At 36.2% G+C, this 22,579-nt stretch overlaps 3 protein-coding genes, 1 long non-coding RNA gene and 1 pseudogene across 5 annotated transcripts; 3 read left to right on the top strand and 2 right to left on the bottom strand.

Annotated features, from left to right (window-relative positions):
- Nucleotides 1–600: 600 nt before the first annotated feature.
- Nucleotides 601–985, bottom strand: LOC121976266. Its single transcript, XR_006110582.1, has 2 exons — nucleotides 941–985; nucleotides 601–870 (listed from the first exon to the last, which is right to left on the bottom strand). It is a non-coding gene; the product is annotated as an uncharacterized LOC121976266 (long non-coding RNA).
- Nucleotides 986–2,318: 1,333 nt separating this feature from the next.
- LOC121976265 (ubiquitin-like) lies at nucleotides 2,319–5,174 on the top strand. Of its 2 annotated transcripts, none has more exons than XM_042528360.1 (4): nucleotides 2,319–2,483; nucleotides 3,532–3,717; nucleotides 3,845–3,887; nucleotides 4,945–5,174. In XM_042528360.1, exons 2-4 carry the CDS (start codon nucleotides 3,535–3,537, stop codon nucleotides 5,007–5,009), a joined length of 291 nt encoding a protein of 96 aa, XP_042384294.1. In that variant the 5' UTR covers nucleotides 2,319–2,483; nucleotides 3,532–3,534; the 3' UTR covers nucleotides 5,010–5,174. The 2 variants fall into 2 exon arrangements, with proteins under 2 accessions (XP_042384294.1, XP_042384295.1); XM_042528361.1 differs by having other exon boundaries at nucleotides 2,322–2,483; nucleotides 4,948–5,174.
- LOC121978604 lies at nucleotides 5,124–8,138 on the top strand (annotated as a pseudogene).
- Nucleotides 8,139–8,563: 425 nt separating this feature from the next.
- Nucleotides 8,564–16,599, top strand: LOC121976262 (sorting nexin 2A-like). Its single transcript, XM_042528357.1, has 5 exons — nucleotides 8,564–9,533; nucleotides 11,365–11,574; nucleotides 11,670–11,924; nucleotides 15,549–15,635; nucleotides 16,322–16,599. The coding sequence occupies exons 1-5, from the start codon at nucleotides 8,604–8,606 to the stop codon at nucleotides 16,403–16,405; spliced, it is 1,566 nt and encodes a 521-aa protein (XP_042384291.1). The 5' UTR covers nucleotides 8,564–8,603; the 3' UTR covers nucleotides 16,406–16,599.
- Nucleotides 16,600–17,883: 1,284 nt separating this feature from the next.
- On the bottom strand, nucleotides 17,884–22,422 carry LOC121976264 (selT-like protein). Its single transcript, XM_042528359.1, has 4 exons — nucleotides 22,155–22,422; nucleotides 21,989–22,059; nucleotides 20,991–21,306; nucleotides 17,884–18,375 (listed from the first exon to the last, which is right to left on the bottom strand). The coding sequence occupies exons 1-4, from the start codon at nucleotides 22,344–22,346 to the stop codon at nucleotides 18,259–18,261; spliced, it is 696 nt and encodes a 231-aa protein (XP_042384293.1). The 5' UTR covers nucleotides 22,347–22,422; the 3' UTR covers nucleotides 17,884–18,258.
- Between the last annotated feature and the right edge of the window lie 157 nt (nucleotides 22,423–22,579).

Genomic DNA, 22,579 nt, shown 5'->3' with positions numbered 1-22,579 from the left:
TTTAAAAACAAAAACACTTTTCATCCTATCTTTGTTTTGCACCCGGAGTTATGATGTCTCAATAGAACATCTAAATTATCATATAAATATTCATGATTCAAACTTCAACTATGATAAATTTATAAAAAAATTTCTTCCAAATGGAACACACAACTAAAGAATACTGAGCTCTTAAACTGCCCGCTGCGAACGCTTCCCAATTTACCCTGATAACCAGTAAAAAAAATCCGTGAAACTGGACCAATTATCTCAGACTCGACGTTATCCAATTTGATTAATCATTTTTGCCCCTAAGACTATGATACAATGGTAGGGCATCCAAATTGTCATCCAAATACCCGCGATTCGAACCCCAGCTATGACAAAAATTACAAGAATTTTTCTTCCGAATGAGGTACGCAACTAAATGATGTTGGACTCCTGAATTGCCCGCTGCGTGCACTTCTTAATTTATCTAAGTGATCGGTAGAAAATTTCTATGGAACTAGACCGATCACCCCAAGTTCAATATTATCCTGCCTGATTAATCTTTTTTGTTTGTTTTGATTTCGTTATTAAAAACGAATGTCAATATTTCAACAGTGGACAACAGAAGCCCAATAAACAAAAACCTGAACTCTATCAAACTCCAGAGTTTGGTTTTTACATAAATTTAACTATCAAAATTGAAGATGTTTTCCTTGAACAACTTCATATCAAAGATAGAGGGCCCACTCTCTTCCTGGTTTCTGCCTTGTGGTTGCGAAAAGTTTACATTCCATTACGATATATCGACATCAAGATCTCCACGACGAGTAAAGTAACTATGAGAGAGTCCAAGAAATGCATTTTCCTGTTCTGCAGGATGTTCCTGAAGAACGAAATGTTGCGCTGCAAACCGATAATAAGATCAGAGCAGACCAAAACCAGCATGAGAATGAAAAAAGGAATCAAGTCATACCTCAACAAACTCCAGCTTAAAATGGAGGCTACCAAATCTAAAAAAGTATTTTTAAAAAATATTAAAATACTGCTTTATTATATTTTTATTTTCGTTGCAACAAATATGGTTTAGCTATTATATATTGTATCGATTAAACAGTCAAACTTACTATTTATATTAAAATATTTTTATCAATTTAGTTAAAAATTATTCAATTCAATTAAAATGATTTATCATAACTAAAACTGTTATAATCTGAATTTTAATAATTAGGACATTTACATCCGACGCTCATTATAATATTTATCATCTCATTAAAAAAGATAGATCCGTTATTTTAACGGTTCCTTCTAGTATCCTCACAAATTTATCATCTCATTAAAGAAATAAAAATTATTGTCACATACTCATTTAATTATTTTAAAATTATATTATATTAAGTAAATATATTTTAAATTATTATTATTATTATTATTAATATTCTTATTTTTTAAAAAATAATTTTACTATTTTTTAAAAAATAATATTTAAAAAAATATTTTTTTAATAAATAAAATTAAAAAAAAACACATATGGGCTGACCCGTTTGCTTATGATACTATGATATTAATACTAAAGGGGTGTTATAACATTCTATTAATATATATATTAGGATATCCACAACATTATGTTGTTATATCTACCATCTTATAAAAAAGCATGAGATTCACCGTCACATACTTATTATAACAATATTTTTCTTTCATCCATATTCCTTTTAATATTAACATGGATCCCACAATCCATTCAATTATCTTAAAATTATATTATATTAAATAAATATATTTAAATATGTTTTAAAATATTAAATTATTATTATTATTTTTACTAATAATCTTACTTTTTAAAATTTATAATTTTTTAATAAATAAAATTTAAATTTTTTAAAAAATATACCCCCAAAGGTGGAAGCGCCCAGCTCACCTTTGCTTTGCTTGAACACGTTCAAAATTTTGAATGCCTTCCAGCAAAGAGTATTATAACAACTCCTTCTCAATACTTTTAATAGCAAAAGAAAATTTGTTATAAACACCTTTTAATATTTGGATTGTAGATGCTCTTATTGATGCTTTAATAAGTATAATTGTTAAAGTTATAATCGTTATGATGTAATAAAATTATTTTAACTTATTAAAATTATGATGGATAGAACACTTATTTATTAAGATATTTTTGACTAATTTTATCAAAAAAAATTAAATTTGATTAAAATCGTTGTAAGACGTGTAGCGCTGGCGCAAAAGAATATTTTAGATTGTTTTGATAATTTTAAAAAGTTTATAATACAGTATTGTTGATAAATGACGAATCTTGTTAACAAAAAATAGTAAAATTTTCCTTATATATCCATCGCCACCTGTTGATCATAATCAGACGGCTGTAGAAAGAAGCCCCAAACTACAACTTCGCCGCTGGCCCTCTCCCACAGGCCAACCATCGGTCCGCCAACCGCCGGAAACTTCGCCAGCCTCCCTCCGCATCTCACCAATCCATAGGCGGATTTGCTGCTTCAATTGTCAAGGTTCTTCCTCCTCTTGTTTGCTTTCTTCTTTTCTAGCCCGTGTTTGCGTGGATCGTTTAGCTATGTGATCCATTATCGCATCCTCTCCTTGATCACTGTGTCATCTGATGCGATCATCACGATTGCTTTCGAGGACAATTTCTTGTGTAGTATTTGGTTATACTGATCTTTGAGCATGCTTCCTTGTTTGCTATAAGAATTCTGCTATAGTTTTCCCACAAAGCCAACCTCCAAGTTCATTATGAACTACATTCATAGTGAAGCCTAGCTAAGAGCGCGTTTTAGAAGAGAAAAAAAAAAAGAATGGAAAATAAAGGCAGGAAGGATGCCCAAGTGACTGGATAGTAAATCAGTTCCCTGCATTACATCTGGAACAAACACTTGATGGCCCAAATATAATCCATTTTCATACCTTAGAAGTATGAATGACCATTGGGTGCTGTTCACTTTGTTGGTAGATGATAAATTTATGCTTGAAGATCTTCATTGCTGATATATTTTTTTTCTATTCCTTATGTCGTAGAGATGATCTTTGAACGTGTTGGACTAGATTTTTAGTCTTGTTTTTTTGGCTAATGCTAGGAGAAAAGTGGAGTTTTTTACTGTTATTCTTAGGCAATGACAGTCGTGTCTCTAGTTAGATAAATGAAAATGTCATTAGCTGACAAATGGGACTTAAGCTCTAGTTGAATTTTCTGATTTATAGTGGACCTTTTGAATTATGATAAAGGTCTAAATAATTATTTGTTCCATCTTGGCTCCTAGATTCTTCTTGGGGTACCACATGATCAGGTTCACGGACAGTAAATCATTCTCCAATCTAGTCAATTCAGTAAAGAATTGTCTATGATGTCATAGGAGCTTTTATAGGATTATTTCTCTTTGGTTAGAAAGATAGTTAATGAACAACTCTGAAGTACAACATAAAAAATTCCTTAATGAATTATATATGAGCATATTTGTTCAGCGTCGGTTATCTGTCAACAAACAGATTTAAAATATCTTTGTGATGTACATTGATGTCAATTCAATATTTTATTGGCTTCAGGCAATGTATATTAGGGTTAAGCGCCACAAGACAACATACTTTATGCAATGTGATCCAACAGACACAGCCTTGGATATAAAGCAGAAACTGCAAAGCTTGGTCGATCAACCTACAGATAGTCAACGACTAACCTTATTGACAAGCAATACCATATTGGAAGATTCAAAGACATTGGCAGAGCAAAGGGTAATACATTTGACTGGCATTTAGAATCCAATAGCCCCATATTTGGCTGCAGTCCCACTTCTCAATCAAGTATAACGAGGAAAAAAGGCAATTTTAAGCCACAAGTTTCTTGGTTGTTCTTTCACAGGTTGAAAATGATGCTGTTGTGGCTTTGACCCTTAGAAAACCAGGTATTTTATTTCTCAGAGTTTTTCAACTCTTCATATTCCTTTCTGCATGCATTTTATATTCTTATATATATTCAAGTATCTGTTTGCCTTCATTCAGTGTTTTGAACAAAAAATGGTTCTTATGTAGACAGTCAAGGAAGCATATCGATCTAATTATCATTTTATAAAGATAGTTTAGTGTTTAAGAAACATTCTTGTTTTCTGAATGAAAATCAATGGGATAATATCCATCTAACCGATCCCCAATAGTTAAAACATATAGCTTGCTAGAATGGAAGTTATAGCAAAAGCTGAGTTATTTGGACAGTGAGGATTGACAAATTTGGTGATTGGCTAGGCAAGATAAGAAGACAAAAGGCAAAGGGTATAATAGCTGATCCCCCGGGCATGGTGCAACAGCAAAGCGTGTTCAACAAAATCCCAAGCACCCACGGTTCAAATCCAAGCTATGACCTACTGTAGGACATTTTCCTCCCGTGGAATGAAAAATCTTGGAAATTGGTTGTCGGGCAAGGACCCGCTTGTGCTTCCCCCGCTCGTGCTTCCAAATTTACTCGGTGGGCGAATAGGGGGAATGTTGCCCACCTCCAAGTTTAGTTGAGCCCAAAAGCCCAGACACCTGGATTAAAAAAAAAAAGGCAAAGAGGGAAGAATGGCTAAAAGATTGAAGTGTGTTCATGAGTAGTTAGTTACAGTGAAAGCAAATATGGGAAAAATGGCTATAGCTCTACCATTATGTTACCTCAATGCGGATTATGTTCCTATGTCACTAAAGGAGAAATCATTCGTACTGCCTTGTGATTGTTTGTTGGAAGGACACTCTTCCTTTGTTGAACAATTATGCAGGAAAGAGTTGCAAAATACTATAGGTTCGCTCGACTGAGGCATCTGCCTATGCAATAACATAAATGATAAATACATCTTTACTAGTAGTATCCGTTTGCTGTGCTTTCCTAATTCTGTTTGATTTGTAACCTAGAGCTTCAGTTCTACACATGATTAATCATAAACACTTGAGTTACACTTGCGAGTTCTCAAAATTTTGAATACCTTTTAGCAGACGACAATGAGTTCGAAGAGGTCTACATTGCGCGCCTCGAAGATTTCACCTCATTCTCTTGATCCAGACGAAGTCTTAAATTTCTAAACTGTGATTGAATGTAGAACTGTCCACTTGCTTATATCAATCAATTGCTTCTGATCTGTGTAGTACTATAATTGCTTGATGTACGTTGAATGCATGTGCCAATCCTCATTTCTGAGATGAACACTTTTGCATGTTTTCAAGTTAGAGATTTCCAGAGCAAGCTTTGGTTTGCTGTAGCATTATGTGTTCTAAGTAGCCCTTACCGAAGTGTAATATATAGTTACACTGAGAGAAGATAAAAGACTACAATATTGTTCATCTATGTGCATACTTTGTAGAATATCAGTCAAGGTCAGTTCGGTGCATGAATTCCTATTAATATAGGATCTTGGATAAGAGTTTAGTATACGGAGTCTTATCTTACATTGTTGAAGGTTATTTTGCGACTCGAATTCATGATTTCGATGTCATACGGTAATAATTTTATCATTCAGTTACAGTTTTATTTTTATATTTTATTTTATTTTATAGAATATAAATAAAAAATAAAAAATATTCTTATTTATTTATATATATCATAGGGTTTTTTATTTTTTAAAAATTATTAAAAAGATATCTGAAATATTTTTTTTTGACATCTAGGTATTTGATTTTTTACTTTATTGGCTTTTACTCTCAATTTTAGCGTGGTTTTAATTAAAGATATATTATTTTGGAGCAATTTTAGTAGCTTTTTAAATTGAAGTTATATCATCTTAGAGTTACTTTGATTAAAATTGTATCATTCGAGTAGTAGCTTTTATTAAGGTTCCATTATGAAAAATAAAGAGGTATTTTAGATATTAAATTATGAGTGCGGTGTTAATTTGATATATATATATATATAATTATATATTTTTTATTATATGAATAATTAAGAATGTTTTTAAATTTTTTTATTTGAAATTTGAGTTTAATTTCAAAACTTCACCAAGTACTCATATAATTTTGTGATAAAATTAATCAATTATTATGATATGTTTAGGGGTGGAATATGTGTAGTATCTAAAATTTTATATTATACCGTAAAAACAATTTAAGTATTTAAAAAATATATATTAAAATTGTATTGAAATTTGTATAGGAGTGTTAAAAATAAATCCGACTTGATAATCCGATTTGGATCAACATGAAAAAAAAATTAGATTTGGGTTAACAAATTTTTGGGGTTCGGGTTTCGATTGGATGAATTTTGGGTTGAAATATTTCGGTTCAGATTGGATTTGGATTGATCCGATTTGATCTGAATTTAGGGTTTAATCATTTAGTGGGATTTTTTTTAGTTTAAATCAAATTTATTTTAAAAATTAAAATGATTTTATGTATAGTAATATCATTGTTAGTATGATAATAATGAAATATTGAGATAAAAATGAATAATTATAAGAAAAATAGTAAAAAAAGTTATTTTGAATTTGATTTTTGGATTATTTAGGTTGGGGTTAGGTTAGTAGATTTAAGAATTTTGGGTTGAATTTGAGTTTGGGTTAGATTTAAAAAAAAAATCAATCTAAATCTGATCCATTTGAATTGATACTTCTAAATTTTTGTATATTAAAATTATGATATATCAAAATTTTCATATTTTAATTTTTTTAAATATCAAAATTATAATCAAGTACTGGCAGTACTAAATAATTTATAAAAGAATTATTTGAAATATGCTTAAAAATAATAAATTTCATATCAATATTAAAAAAAATTCGATATGATATTATCAAAAATTTTAATATAATGGTATATATGGAGAATAAGATACGTAAATCTTGCTAATATCTATGATGAAAATATTTTCATCCATTACAAAATAAAATAATTTAGGGGGCGTTTGGTTAGGGAATAGAAGTAAGGAATGAGAATAACAATCAATGTTAATATTTGGATTACAACAATAGAAATATAAATGAGGGAATGATTCTTTATTAGTGGGTAATGACTTATTCCGGTGTCCTACCCCTTCAATCACCCATTCCTGTATTTTGTAGCAATCACAATTTCTCATTAATACCAAAAATACTCTTAACCTAATTTCCCATCGCATTTCTCTCCTCCTCTCCTCTTTGCAACCTATTCTCGAACGACGCCAACGTCGAATGTCGCCACCTCGTCAAACGCCCCACCTCCGATCACGTCCGCTCGCCAACTCGACCTCGACCTCGATCCTTTATTATCCGTCGAGCCTGCCAAGCCGTGGGCCGCCGACCTCCTCCGGCACTGCGCCCGCGCCTTCGCAGACAAGGACTCTGCTAACCTGCACCGCCTCCTCTGGATGCTCAACAAGCTTGCCTCCCCCTACGGCGACCACTGCTACAACACCTCCCTCGCTGTCGCCGAACGCACCGTCTCCTTCGCCTCCACCCGCCGCCTCGCCCTCAAATGACAGGAGGCTGCCCCGTGGTCCACTTTCGGCCACGTCGCCGCCAACGGCGCCCTCCTCCAGGCCCTCGACGACGAGCCTGCTCTCCACATCGTCGACGTCAGCAACACCTTCTGCACCCAGTGGCCCATGCTCCTCGAGGCCCTCGCCTCGCGCGCCGATGCAGACGCCCCGCGCGTCTGGCTCACCGTCGTCTCCTCCACTGCCGCTGGCGTCGTGCTACGGCGTGATCGTCGAGTATCTCGACCTGATCGCCGACGCCTACGGCCGCCGGGGCGGGACTCGCCGACGGGCTGTGGCGGCGCTGCGGGCAAGGGTATTGACCGTAGTGGAGGACGAGGCGGACTTCGGCGCCGCGGGCGAGTTCATGGAGTCCTTCGAGGAGTGCCTGCAGTTCTACGGCTCCTATTTCGAGATGCTGGAGGAGAGCTTCCCGACAAGGTGCAACGAGCGGCTTGCTCTAGAGAGGGAGTGCTTTCGGAGCCTCGTCGGACTGCTGGCGTACGAGGGCGGCGTAGACGCAGTGGTGGTCGGTGAGCGAAGGGAGTGAGGGAGGTAGTGGTGCCGACGGTTGGAGCGGTGGGGCTTCGAGACGTTCGGCGTCAGCGATGACATCATCGATGACGTGACGGCATTGCTGAAGCGGTACCGACCGGGATGGTCGCTGCTGCCGGCGGAGGGGGAGACGTCGGGCATGTACCTAACGTGGAAGAGTAAAATTGGAAATTTATTTGATTCCTATTACTAATGTTGATTCGAAATAAACATCATCAATTATAATCATATTCATTCCAGATTTTGAACCAAACGCTTATAATACAATCTTGATTCTCATTCCCATTGACTCCATAATCAAACTCATTATCATTCCGATTAATAAATTTAAACCAAACGCCCCCTTCGTATTTACGTATTAAATTTTAAGTAAAAATTTGATATTTAAGAGATGTGTTTAACGCTCAATGACTTAACAAGTTTTATTTAGTTATCTTTAATAAATAATAAAATAGATAATTATAATGTACAATTAAGCACCTAGTTGAGTCATGAGTGTTGAGACAGGATGTATCTCTTTCTAACTGGCTTACACCCGCAACCCGCATCCGATTACTCATCCTCCGCATCCGCTAGCCGCAGCGAACGCCGCCACGACGCCGTACTCTCCCCGGTTAATATAGAGGCAGAAGACAATGAATAAATAGAGACTGCAAAAATGGAAGCCCTAACCCTCGCCGGCGACAGCGAAGGCGAAGGCCTCCTATCGTCGGTACCCGCCGAGGTCAACGGAGGCGATCCTCTTCTCCACCCTCCTCCGGCCCCTGATTCCCCACCGCTCGCCTCCACCACTCCCTTCGCCATCCAACCGGACGCCGCCTTCTCCCTATTCGACCCCAGCGAGGACGGTAGTTACGACGCTTTCGATTCGGCCCCCTCTCCTCGCGTCCACGAAGCGCCCTCTCGAGCCGGCCTATCCTTGGCCTCCGAGTGCTTCAAGATCTCTGTCTCCGACCCCCAGAAGGAGCAGGAAGCTGGCTCCTCCATCGTCCCTGGCTCCGGATCCTTCGTCTCCTACCTCATCACCACTCGGATCGTCGGCGGCCATTCCGAGCTTCGCGTCCGCAGGAGGTTCAAGGATGTCGTCGCCCTTGCTGACCGCTTCGCTGAGGCTTACCGGGGGTACTTCATCCCTCAGCGGCCTGACAAGAGTGTGGTCGAGGGACAGGTAATGCAGAAACACGAATTCGTTGAGCAGCGCCGCTCTGCCATGGAGAAGTACCTCAATCGACTGGCTGCCCATCCAGTGATCGGGAGGAGCAACGAGTTCAGGATATTTCTTAGGCTGCCTGGCAATTCTCCTTTACCCGTGAGTACAGAGGCGGTGTCAAGATCAGGAGGAATGGGGACGCTGCCGAATCATGTCTTTGGTGAGGCAGGAGGGAGTGAGGGTATGGTGACCCAAAAAATTGGCCAACCGGCAAAGGGAGGAAGGGATTTCATGAAGATATTCAGAGAGTTCAAGCAGTCGGTAACAAATGACTGGGGAGGCGCAAAGCCCTTGGTGGTAGAGGAGGACAAGGAGTTCCTGGATAGGAAAGTGAAGATGCAAGATTTAGAACAGCAGCTCACAACTTCTTCCAGGCAGGTATGTGTTGTTTGCTTACAATTAGAGTAAATTTTGATTCTCTGTGCTCATATGGGTGCTCAATTTTTTAGATAATTTTTCAAATTTAACTTGATTAGATTGGCAAATTGATTATCTGCTATGAAATATACAATTTGAAGAAAACTAGGTAGAGGGTGGGCAACTGATTATACTATCTACTATCGAATTGGTGATCAAAACACTAGCTTCCTATATTGGGGCAAGTTACAAATTTATCAGTGTTAAAAGCTTAATTTGAATTTGTTGGTAATCCAGTGTTCTAAGTGTAAGGGCATGGAATCAATGTAGCAATAAAGGATTGCAGACTTTGATTTTGCAAGTGTGACCAAATAAAAAACACATCTCCATTAACAAAAGAAGCAAACAATAATTCAGTTTGTCCTTATTCTAAAACTTCCATCTTTGTGAAAATTCAGGTTTGCATTCCTTTATTTAGAAATCAGTATAAGCTTTCGAAATTAAAATGACTCTTTCCATTTCAAGAAGTCTAGAATAAAAGGCCCACATAACACCTTTTTGCATCCTTGGCAACATCTGTCAGCTGGCATCTCACGTTGCCTCAAAAAGAGTGAAATCAATTCTATGACTAATTATCTTGAACATTGCGACAAATCCCATATGTTATGGGTTCAGTTGCACACATTATCTTATAAATTCCATTGACATAGTAATGGTCTGCCAAACTCCACACACCTCCAATCCTCCAATTCATAAATTGAAGTGCCTCAACCTTCAAGTAACTTGAGCCTCACTTTAGTACTTGTATTACAAATGACAAGGTTCTATTGTCCTCAACTCAATGGACATGCACTTCAGATTTTTGTGAAGGAGGTGTGCCCAAGATTTCAAAATGAAAGGATCAAGGATGAGGTTTCTTGTGGTTTGTTGAGCAAGTTTACTTGGGTGGTTGGATAGGCAACAAACCAGCAAAAAGGAGGGGAAGGGAAACGAACAAGAAAGCTTGTAAAATCTAGTTTAACATTATTAGATTCCTTGTCCTTTTCCCTCTTCCTTGTCTTCTTCCTTTGTACTCATCCACACAAGCGAACTTTCTATTTATAAATTTTGTAAATCAGCTATTGAGTATCTTATGACATGAGGAAATGATTCTACAAACAAAAGTTTGCCGATTCTATTAGTATTTATTATTTTCCTGCAATTATTAGATCACATGCACAGTGGTTTTCTTGGGTGGAATTTGATATTCTTTGTGAAGTAACCTCAAAAGTTTTTCCTTAGTCATGTAATGTTTTAATTTCAAAGAGTGATTTAGATTACAAGGAAAGTATACTGATTGCTTACAGTGGAAGTAATTTCTTTCCAACCCAAACTTATTTTGTCGCAGAATATTGAGTTGGGAGACTTAGTTTAAATTGTTTAACTAATTTTTGTGAAATATCCTTTATTTTATTCACATATGCATTTAAATACAAAGTTCACAAACTTGGTTGAACAAGTATAATCAACTTGAAACTAAATTTAATTTTGAGTTTAATTCTTGGATTGGGTTTTGGAACTTATTTTTAATCATGAAATAGCTTAATCTGACCGGACTTAATTATTCCTATTTAGATCACATAAATTACTTTGGAGATGCATGTTTAAATTACCTCAAAAGATATCTTAAAATCCTTTACCAGTGCCCTTCATTTTCATCTCGAGATGTTTCATCAGTTTGATCTGAAACATGAGAACTATCTATGTTTTGCTGTTTACCTGATATTTGATGTATACCATGCATGTGACCATCTTGCAGATTCTTTTACTAATATGAAAGATTCTCTTTTTTTTTTTTCTTTTCCTTCTGCAGGCTGAGGTGCTTGTCAATGCACAGCAGGATATTGGAGACACATTGGGCCAACTGGGGTTGACATTTGTGAAGCTTGCTAAATTTGAAACAGAAAATGCCACTTATCTATCACAGAGACGAAGAGCTGCTGAAATCAAACAGTTTGCAACTGCACTTTTGAGAATAAGTAGATTCTATCGAGAATCAAATGGACACACAGTCAAACATCTGGTTCTAGTCCTTATACACTGATATAACAATGTCATTATTTGAAGTGGATTCTCTTATTGTTTATGCTCTCAAGTACCTGTTCATGATTTTCACAGGATATTCTTCATGAATATCTAGGATTGATGCTAGCTGTTCACGGTGCATTCTCAGATCGTTCTACTGCGCTTTTGACAGTCCAAACACTTACCACCGATTTGTCTTCCTTGCATGCAAGGAGAGAGAAATTGGAAGCGTCTTCAATACAATCGGGGGACAAGTCTAAACTTCAAAGGATAGATGAGCTGAAAGAAACAATAAGAAACACAGAAGATGCTAAAGTCTGTGCGATTAAAGACTATGAGTGTATAAAGGTAAATACTGAACAATGAACTGCTTAGCAACTTTTGAGACTGCAATAATGGATTAAAGCATTTGCAGAGTTAAGGGTACATGAAGTAGATTGTTGGATTGCATGTTAGAGATGTGATATTTTTTTTCCTTGGCTGCAATTTGTATTATATTCTAACATAACATGAAACCTAATCAAGAATCAGTACAAAACATCATAATTCAGATAACACTTACAGTCCTATAATTCAAGGTGACTTAACTCTGACTTTTATAGTTTCTTGGTGTTTGAATATGGCTACCATGTTGTTCAATTCTAATCATGCTACACTGCATATAATAATAATATTAATAATAGTCATATTTATGCCTCAATCTTTGGTATTGTCTGTGATTTTGTTACATATTTTGTGATGCTCTTCTATTTTAATATTGCTCAGAATCAGATGGTAAGTGCACTCATATAACTTTTTAAGTTGGGAAGATTCACAAATTGGCACTACTGTCATGACTTGCTAATTGTTGTGGTCATTTCATCTCCAATCAAATCAGATTACATCAATTTTAGATAACGGTTCCCTTATTTTGATCTGATGTTTTTATATTAAAATTCATGTGTTTTCACTTTTGATAATGCTACCTAGATGTGTTGAATAGACGCTATCTGCTCATTTTAGTTAAGGATGTGTATAACTCCTGCCAATTTCATTTTCTTGGTGTCAGCTGGACCTTAAGTCATGTTTGTCCATTTATCTTTGAAACTCCATTAGTCCAGTTACCAGCAAATCATTCCAGACCAAATATATTGAAGTGAATTACTCTCCCACTTACCTACCATTCTGCAATATGCAATCATGTCATGTTTTGTTTTTCTCTAATCACTACAGTTTTGTAATGTCTTCCTATTGCATCTGAACAAGTCAAACATAGCACATGATCATGTTTTTGCCGGCCAGGCAGCAAGGTTGTTTTCATGCATTGCAGGAAAAATTTGATGCAGAAAAGAGAGATCAATATGAAAATAATAAGGCAATTGCGGGATAATGTATGCCATGCCCCACTTCATTGAGAGCTCCCAAATGCATGTTTTATCTCATCTAAAGGAATGCCCATGTGTCTCCACCATACTATGTGAAACGTCCTGGTTTTTTTTATATCTGGGAAATTTTATTTTTTGATTGTACTAACCAAGGACGCAGAAGAACTTTATTCAGCAGTGAGGAGGCTTGGGCAACAAAAGGTTCAGGAGTGGACTGGAGCACAGAGTGGAAGGCAGATGATTAGGTTAGACTGGTTTGGTTGATATATGAAATCCATGAAAGTTCTTTGGCAGCAGGAACACTCAGAATTAGGGGTGTAATCGAATCGAGCCGAGCTGAACAGAGGCTCAAGCTCAAGCTCAAGCTCAGTTCGTTATCCCTAAGCTTGGGCTCAACTCGAATTCGATTGGAGCTTTAGTTCTTAAGCTCTAGTTCAGCGCATAACAAAATTAATAGCTTCAGCTCAGTTAAAAAAATTGGTTTAAAAATTAAACGAGCTTAGTTCGAGCTCGTTTAAGATAATTAGCTATAATAATTAATAAGATATTATTATATTTCTAGAAACAGGCTCTTGCAAAAAAGCAGGGTAAGGCTGCGTACAATAGATCTTTCTTCGGCACCTTGCATGGCGGGAGCTTCATGCACCGGGCTGTCCTTTTTTTTATATATTATTATATTTATTATTTACGTTATATATATATATATATATACACACACACACGAGACTCTTAATGAATATGTTCGCGAGTCTTTGAACGAACACGTTCACGAGTATCTAGATGAACATATTCGTGAGCTTACGAATCAAATACTGTTGAGCTCTACTCGATAATATTTTTGATCTCGAGCTTGTCTCGTTAAACTTAATCGAACGATCTCGAACGAACTTTTTTTCGAGCCGAGGCCCCAATAGCCCACGAGCGGCTTGACTCGTTTATACCCGTACTCAGAATAGACTCTCAGAATAGACTACCTGGAAACCAACCTAGACTTGGTGACAACTGAAAGCCTATCTCATGTTCCAGCCACTTGTAGGGTTGGGTGATTCTAGTGAAGCCGATGATCCCTCCCAAAATTTAGGGTATAAGTGGTAGCTCCAAGCGAAATTATGACAAATATGCATATCAAATGAGGAAGACAAAAAAGACTTGGTTAGTAATAATAAAATAAGATAAAATTTATTTAAATATAAATGATGATATAATAGGGATAGAGCCCAATGGCGTAGAGTATCTATATAGCCGACCCCACCTAGTGTGATAAGGCTTGGTTGTTGTTGTTATTGTTGTTATTGTAAGTGGTAGCTCCTAGCATGCAATAACATTCTTGAATCAATTTAGATATGATTAAATATTTTGAGGGAAAAATGCATAGATCAGCAATTCTGTTTTGGATCTTTTTATTACCATGCACTGAAAATTGATGTGTTTATGGAACTCTTATGAAAGACCAAGATCCTCTTATCTTGGTAAGGAAAGAACTTGGACCTGTTTAAGTTTTATTACAATAAACTTTCTCAATCGATCCAATGAATTCTCATATGCTCTTTTTAGCTAGAGCCTATCACTTATGGCAAATTAAATAGGTTAAGGATTAAGTGTTGGCTAGTCACATCTCTCCCAAATTAACAGCCATTTGTGAGGAGCTTAGAATGGGAGTTAAAAAACATAAGGAATTATTCTGTGCCCTTCATGTTTTTCTATCTTCTGTTTGTCTAGTTCTTCAAGGCCTCTTCGATTCTTGCATTTGGTCTCTTCTAATCATTCGATTTTATGAGTCGTGCTTTGCTATGCAAATTCATTCTTTTTCTACTATTTTTTTTACCTTATTGATGGAAACTTGTGATCTTTTCTCTGCTTCGCGATTCTTTACTTATCTTAATTGTTCTTCCTTGTTGGACTTTTAAGTGTTGGTTTGATTGGAAAAATTGTTTCAGATAGTATATAGCATGTTTAGAAGTGGGGAATGGGAATGGGGGGTTTCCCATTCCCCTCCTTTTGCTAGGGAATGGTTCATTCCCATGTTTGGGGTAATGAATCCATGGGACCCACCACTAATCCTCCTAACCAAACATCCACTTTCAATCCCTTTCCCATTCCCCACTCTCATTCCCTCCAACCAAGCACCCCTTAATGTAAATCTTTATGTTTAATGCCCATTTGATTTGATAAAATTCTGAATCTCATATAGTTTGATAACTAGCCCCCATTGGATCTCCTCCCTATGTTGGGATTCCAAGTTGCATCAAATTCAGTCCTTATTTGTAACCAATTCAAGATATCTATGCACACAACACAACTTCCATTATTTTTCAAGCCAAACTAACGACAAAGGCAACTAAGCTCTATGCCTGACTATTGAGTTCAGCTTTCTGGATCTCCTCATTTTTATTGTCAAACTTGATTGTGAAAATTGGCATAGGAAATGCCTATTCTGCTTTTAGATTTATACATAATTTTTAAATAGTATTGTTGTGAATGCAATAGGATGATCTGATTAAGGGATCAATATTCTTTTCTTTCTTTAGAACCGATTAGATTGTATTCAATCTGATCTTTCAGAGCCTCATGGGAATTGACCTAACTGCTACCTGAACATCAAATGCAGGAAAACAACAGGAGTGAACTCGAGAGGCTAGACAAGGAGAGACACGAGGATTTTCTATTGATGCTTAAAGGATTCGTCAGTAATCAGGTATGCTCCAAAGAAAAAAAACACTATAGAACAACTCCTTTTCATTTAGACATATGCATTCCAAGATGGTTTGAAGCGTGTTGTTTACTAGTTAAGCATCCTAATGTATTTTGCCTAGCGAGATAAAGACACTACGACAGTATATTTGTTCCTTTGCATTGGGATAATTATCTGGTACAAATATTCTTATGATCACTTTATCAGAATTTTATAAGGAATAATCTTCACAATGATAAAATAGCCTCTGAAATCAAAATTGACTCATCTAGGACACACGATATACTCAGTCTGGTACGACTAGTCCGCCTGCATGTCTTTACTTTTCTAGCTCAACCTATCGCAGCTGCTTGTTCAATTTGTTCAGTCTGCTTCCTAGACTGGTCCGTTTGGTCTAATCAATTCATTTGGCCAATCCTACATGAATTGGCCATTTGCCTGCTAAGCCTGATAGGATCATTCAACCATCTCTGCTTGACCAGCTGGCTTAGTTTGTTCAAGTCGCTTGGCTTGCTCACCTTGATTGGCCTACTTGGCTACTCGACCTGATGGGCCTGTCTTGCTTGATTGACATGGCTGCCTGTCCGACTGGTCCAATCTGCCCATCCGATCTGATTGTTTCAATTGGCATGTCAATCTTTTGTTCTAAATTTTTGTTACTAACAATCCGAAATCCTCATGACATTCAGATCATCTATGCGGAAAAGATGGCAAACGTGTGGGCGAATATCGCAGAAGAAACAAAGGGCTGTTACACAAGTCAGGACAAGTAAAGTGGAAATCACACATGTATATTTGAGAATTGCCCCTATTCTGCACTCCTTTTTTCAGAGTCAGCAAGCCTCAATAAGTATTTTTCTCTCTGTAGATTTATTTACGCAATTTTGTTTGTGTTTTTTTCTCTCCAGATTTTGTAGAATTTTGATTACTATAATTTTAAGTCTAATCTTTGCTTCTTTTTCATGAACTACATTTCACGGTGGATACACATATGTTAAGGTCTGAAAATTCGATGTTAGATGTCTGAAAAATTAAGAAGACACACTCACCTTTGCTCTTTGCTACTGGGGGCCCTCGTATCAGCCGTCATTTAACTTGTCTGCGAGTTTGCTTGTGCTTCCTGTTATCATTCAAGTTGTTCACAAGTTTGCTTGTGTTGAGTAATTTTTTTTTTTTTCAGAAAATGTTTTACATAAACAATATTTTTTTACTCTCCTAAAATCATCACCTCACCACAAGTTTGATTGGGTTGGAATTGACACATCGAACGCGAAAGATTCAAACTCATAGAATAGATCCAGACAAAAAATCACTGGTTTGTGGGTTACTCTGTTCTGGTCCATTTGATCTGAAGATTTGAAAGCCAAACGAAATGAGTTAACTCCTAGAATCTCAGCTAAGATGTTGACAAGTTGAAGGATACTGCCAAGAGAATTGCCAGTCAGTAGTAATGATCTACCTTTGCATCCCTGTTTCAGGACTCGATATGACCAATCGTGCCCGAGCCAAGAGGCTCACAATACATTTGGTACAAACCAAGAGAGATAAAAATTATGTCATCGTAAGTAGTTAAGATATACACAACTTAAATGAGAACGATTCGTAAGTAGTTAAGATAAACACAACTTAAACGAGAATGATGACGATACTATAAGACTGGAATTACTAGTGATATAGTTTAAAGTTTTGAATTTCTATACTTGTCTTCTAAAAATTTTAAGGAAAAAACAACATAGGAAGCAGCTACAATTACATAATTACTATAACATAATGGTATTGAACATAACCAATTCAAACTGTAACAGCTATGGATTGTAATTGTACAACATGAATGTTGTTGAAGATGACAAATTTGAGTTGTAACAACTAAAATTTTGTAAGTGTTACAATATGAATGTTAAATGAATAAATCAAATCTAAGTTACCCCAGCTACAAAATCATAATTGCTACGACAGATTAGTAGGTGTTATAGCAATTACGAAATTGTTACAATATGAATATTATTGAACATGTCAAATCTGCTCGAACGGTTCAAGGTCAAAAGGTCAAAAAGTCAAAATCAATCAAACAGTACACTTAAGGCAATTGCGTAATTTTATAGGGAGTTGGTGAGGTGGGGCAGGGCGCCCTTTTAATATACAAAAATAAAAAAAGGATGCCTTTTGATGATTTTTATAAAAAAAGGGATGCCCATTATTGCCCAACTATATATGAAGCAAACTAGAAGGACAAACAAGAGACGTTTAGAAGTAAACAAATAAATGATAACCCTAGAAGGGATATGTTAATAGCAGGAAAATAACACCACATGAGGTAGACCAGACTAGACCTGATTAACTACACCACATGAGGTAGACCAGACTAGACCTGATTAGCTCCTTTCCGGTCCATCGGTCAGATCTATCCGGTTTGACACAGTCCATGGGTTTTAACCAAAGCTTTAATCACTTGTAAGCATGAAAGACGATGCATTTTCTAAACAATTATTCCAGAATAGTAACAAGTGTAAGAAACTAACATTATGCAGTAGCGTGATAAATCTCTGAAGTCGAGAATTTATGTTACATCCACATTAGTGAGTTTTGGCCCTTCTCGATCAGGCGGTTGTTGTGTATGCAAGAATCATTACAATACAACTCTTCCGGGGTTGCTTCCAAATGAAGAACCAGGTAGTCTCTTTTCAATTAAGTCCTTCAGCTCATACTCGCTGGGGAATCTCTGCTCTTGCAGTTTCGAGAAGACCTGCAAGGTTAAAAAGTTCATGTTTGTTGGCTCCAAAAGCATACATACAGAAGAAAGAGTAACAAAAGCATTAATAACTTGAATCAAAGTGATAAACAGGTTCGTGAATTGTTCTATGAAAAAATGGATGATCTTGTGGTTTCAAAATTACTGGAAATGGAATAGAAGGCTTGGAAGTAGTTTCTAATTTGTCAAGGTTTAACTCTGAATTTAATCAATTCATTGAGTTAGGAGGATAGTAAGAATCAGTTCCAAGTAAATGAATTCTCTCAAGAACAATTTTTTCTCTCCAGTTTGAAGCTATCTTTTCTAGTCTCACCAAAAAAACTTGAAATTATCATTTTTCTATTTTAACACCAAATCAATCGACGAAACAAAGAGATTAAAAGTAAAATAAAATAAAAATACAAATTAAAAAAAAAATTAACGAAATCTGACAGCATGTAAACAAGGCAAATTCAAGCTCCTGATAACTAAGAAAATGCAGAAATAACATGCTTCTGGTAATCGTCATAAATGTGCAAGTGACTAGAATGGCAAATAAGTCATAAATGTCAAGACAATTATCCAAAAATAAAGGTAAAAAAGTAACTTCTAAACTAAATTGATCATGCTGTAGTTTAATAAATAAAACTATTACCTTTTTTTTTCAAAAAAAACATGAATAAGATATTGAAATATATGATGAACAAATATATAGCAGCTAAATTTAACATGAATAAAAGTTGCATGGATTACAAAATTCATTGTCCGTATTAAATCTCTGTAGCAACCCTAGAACAGGAAACCAATACAAGTAAAAAGTTATACTAAAAAAGGAAATCGACAAAGATAATATAAGCGGCTTTTGGAGTCTCCTAAAAATCTATGAGATATTTTTGTTGAATTTATTTTGTAAGATTGAGGAAAACTAACCATAACACAAAAAGGGATGAGAATGCTTAAATGATGCCTAGTGTTACTTGGATAAACAAAATAAAAGCTCATATTCATAAGCAATTTAGGTGATTCCTAACTAACGATGAAATTTAACATTAAATCAATTAGTATGGGCACGTTCAAGACAAAGGAAGATAAGGTTTGTTGGGGCAGATGGATCAATTAGAACTGAAGAAACATGCTTAGTCTAGGCTCAATAGACAAGATTAACTAACCTAGCATAGTTAGGAACAAAACTCATAGTTGGGGCAGAGTCTATGAATATGTTACGAGATGCAATCAAATATATAATCTCCAAAGTGTAAATATAGCCCTTGCTTCTCATGCCACCAATACCTAAGGACATGTCACAATAATATTAAATACAACAACAAAGTTTTATCTTATTAGGTGAGCTCGGCTATATAGATCCTTTTATGCCAACATTTTATCCCCTACTATATCATCGTCTATATTTAAATAAATTGTATCATATTTTATCGTTGCTATCTAGTTTTTCTTTGGTATTTTTCTTCCTCGTTTGATGTGTTTATTTATTATTTTTCACATCGTCTAATTAGAACATTTATTGATTATCTAAGTATACATCCATATTATCTTAAATGTGTCTCCTGGAGTTTTTCCTCACTAGATGCAACCCCAACTTTCTCTTTAATATTCTCATTTCTTATCTTGTCCATCCTCATATGTCTACACATCCACCTTAATATCCTTATCTCTGTGACTCTCATCTTTTGCTCTTGTACTCGAGTTATAGTTTAACATTTAATTTCATATAATATAGCAAGTCTAACCGCTATTTTATAGAATTTCTCTTTAAGTTTTAGAGGTACTTTATAATTACAAAAAACATCTAATGCTTTGCTCTATTTTAACCATCCTGCTTGTATTCTATATCAACCTTTGTTTTACAATATTGTTAAATGGTGAAAAAAAATTGAACAATGCACTTAGATTGATGAATGTGAAATTTAGAGTAGGGATGATAGGTTATTTTGCACCATTCAACCTGCATCTGCCAAGACTTGCCTCGACCCAACCAGACTCAGATCATCCTACCACACCCCAAAACAAAAAACAAGGCAAAAATGAGATTAAAAATCTAGCCCACATATGCGAGGGGCATGTATGGGAGAGAATTTTTATGTCCCACCCTATCCTGTCCTGTTTGTCCACTTAAATTTAATTTATATATTTCATAGAAAGGGGAGGGAGCAACGGTAAAATTATTGTTGTGTGACTCACGAGTTCAAGTCGTGGAAACAATTTCTTGCAATACAGGTTAAGACTACATACAATAGACCCTTCCTTGGGACTCCGCATTGACAAGAATTTCATGCACCAAAGTGCCCTTTTATTTCATAGATAAAATATATTTTATATTATATGATATTATCTCACCCACAAACCACACTGCTTCCTATATAGGGCAAGGATGGAAATTAGAAACCGCCTTGCCCTACTACATAGCCATCCCTAGTTTAGAAGGGGTGGGGAGTCGAAGACAATTTTCTACATTGCATAAGTCCAAGTTTTATCCAAAAAAAAAAAAGAAGTCAAGCATAACAATAAGATGTGAAATGCATTGACTTGAGTGTCAAATGCACACACACAATGAAGAATTTGTTTAAGGCAAGTTAATTGGTCAAAACAACACATGTGAAATATTTTCTTACCAATGCACCATCACAATAAACTTCAAATGCACCAGAACTCTGCAGAGAGGATTGCAAGAAATTGCCAAGTAGCCATGCTGACGCCATGGAGCCAAATCTATTGGCACGCAAAGTATAGTACCATGGTGGTGGAACCATGCCTAATCTAGGGAATATCTGATCACCTGCTGTTATAACTGCAACAACTCCTATTTGAAGAACAGGAACAACTTTGCTCAGCACACGCTTTGGGAAAGCTGGTGGGTAATTAGATAATACTACGTCAATCCCAGGATAAAAGGTTTCCAGCATTTTCTTCATTGTCATTGCAGTACCCCTGAAACAGAGTATTGTATATATCACGAATTTATCACAAATGAAAATTTCAAATTCTCCTGTGGATTAAATGATGATCCAATGAAAAATAGCTTGTCAGTGGAAATCCTTTGGTCGAAAACAAGTAAAAAGAAGCAAAGTTTTGTTACATCTAGAATGTTAGTTTAAGAGCATAAAAGAAAATTTGCATCCTCCTCCATAAGCAAAGTCAGCAAGGAAATTTATATAAAAGAGAGGATTTCAAGCAAGTAGGGTATTGTTATATTCTTTGTGAAAGGAAATAGAGGAACATTAACATGAATCTTTGTGATTTGGCTCAGAGAAGTGCATATAACACATGTAGCCAAAAATTCTGCTTGATTACTTAATGCTTTTTGATTGCTATCAAGCACCAACAACTATCATGAAAGTGATCCACCAAAATAATGAATACAACAACTCTTACATACAATGTTCTGAACTTTTCCACTAAGGATGTGTCATGTATGTCTATCAATGCGCAACATTTCTCACTAGTTGAAACATATAAAAAAACTGATACTAAGTCTAGTTTTCCGATTAATAATGGGTAATAAATGCATCAATTTTTTTCAGGATATGGAAAACAATTGTGCTATTTTTTTGGAGAGCATAGTTCAAACAATCGAAAAGAAGATAACAAATACAAGGACAAGAATCGTTACTTGTAAGAACAGGAAACACAGAACTTCAGGTCAACCCTAGTGCCATAACCAAGCCCGCCGATCAGGGGACTCTGCATATATGAAGCAAAACGCAGATCAATCAGTCGACGCACACGATTATTTAGGTTCCAAACAAAAAAAAAAGGCAACTGATGGGAACATTTACCTGCGAGTTGGTGGGGAAATCGGGGATCTGGGTATGGACGTGAGGCGGGTGTTGATGGTGATGGTGGTGGTGGTGGAGGCGCGAGGAGTGTTTGGGAGGAGGCGGCGGAGGCGGGGCGGAGAAGAGATTGACGACGTCGGAGAAGAAGAGGAGGATGGGAAAACCTACGAGGAGAAGTTGGAGCCGATCCATCGATGGCGATCCGCGCGAGAGAGCGAGCGAGCGACGACTTGTTTCGGCGAAGAACGGGAGAAAAATCAGAGAGGGGCCCTTGCATTATAAAGGAGGAATGTAAATATCAATGAGCACCTCAAATTTTGAACTATAGCAATTTTGTTGATTTCTCCTAAATATTGGAGCAAAATGTAAAGTGATCAAAATGAAAATATTTTTTTTTAAAGTATGATATCCGAAAAGAAAGTTCG

Source organism: Zingiber officinale, chromosome 4B (genome assembly GCF_018446385.1).
Source record: "Zingiber officinale cultivar Zhangliang chromosome 4B, Zo_v1.1, whole genome shotgun sequence".
Taxonomy (NCBI): Eukaryota; Viridiplantae; Streptophyta; class Magnoliopsida; order Zingiberales; family Zingiberaceae; genus Zingiber; species Zingiber officinale.
This window is presented reverse-complemented; position numbering and strand designations above follow the sequence as displayed.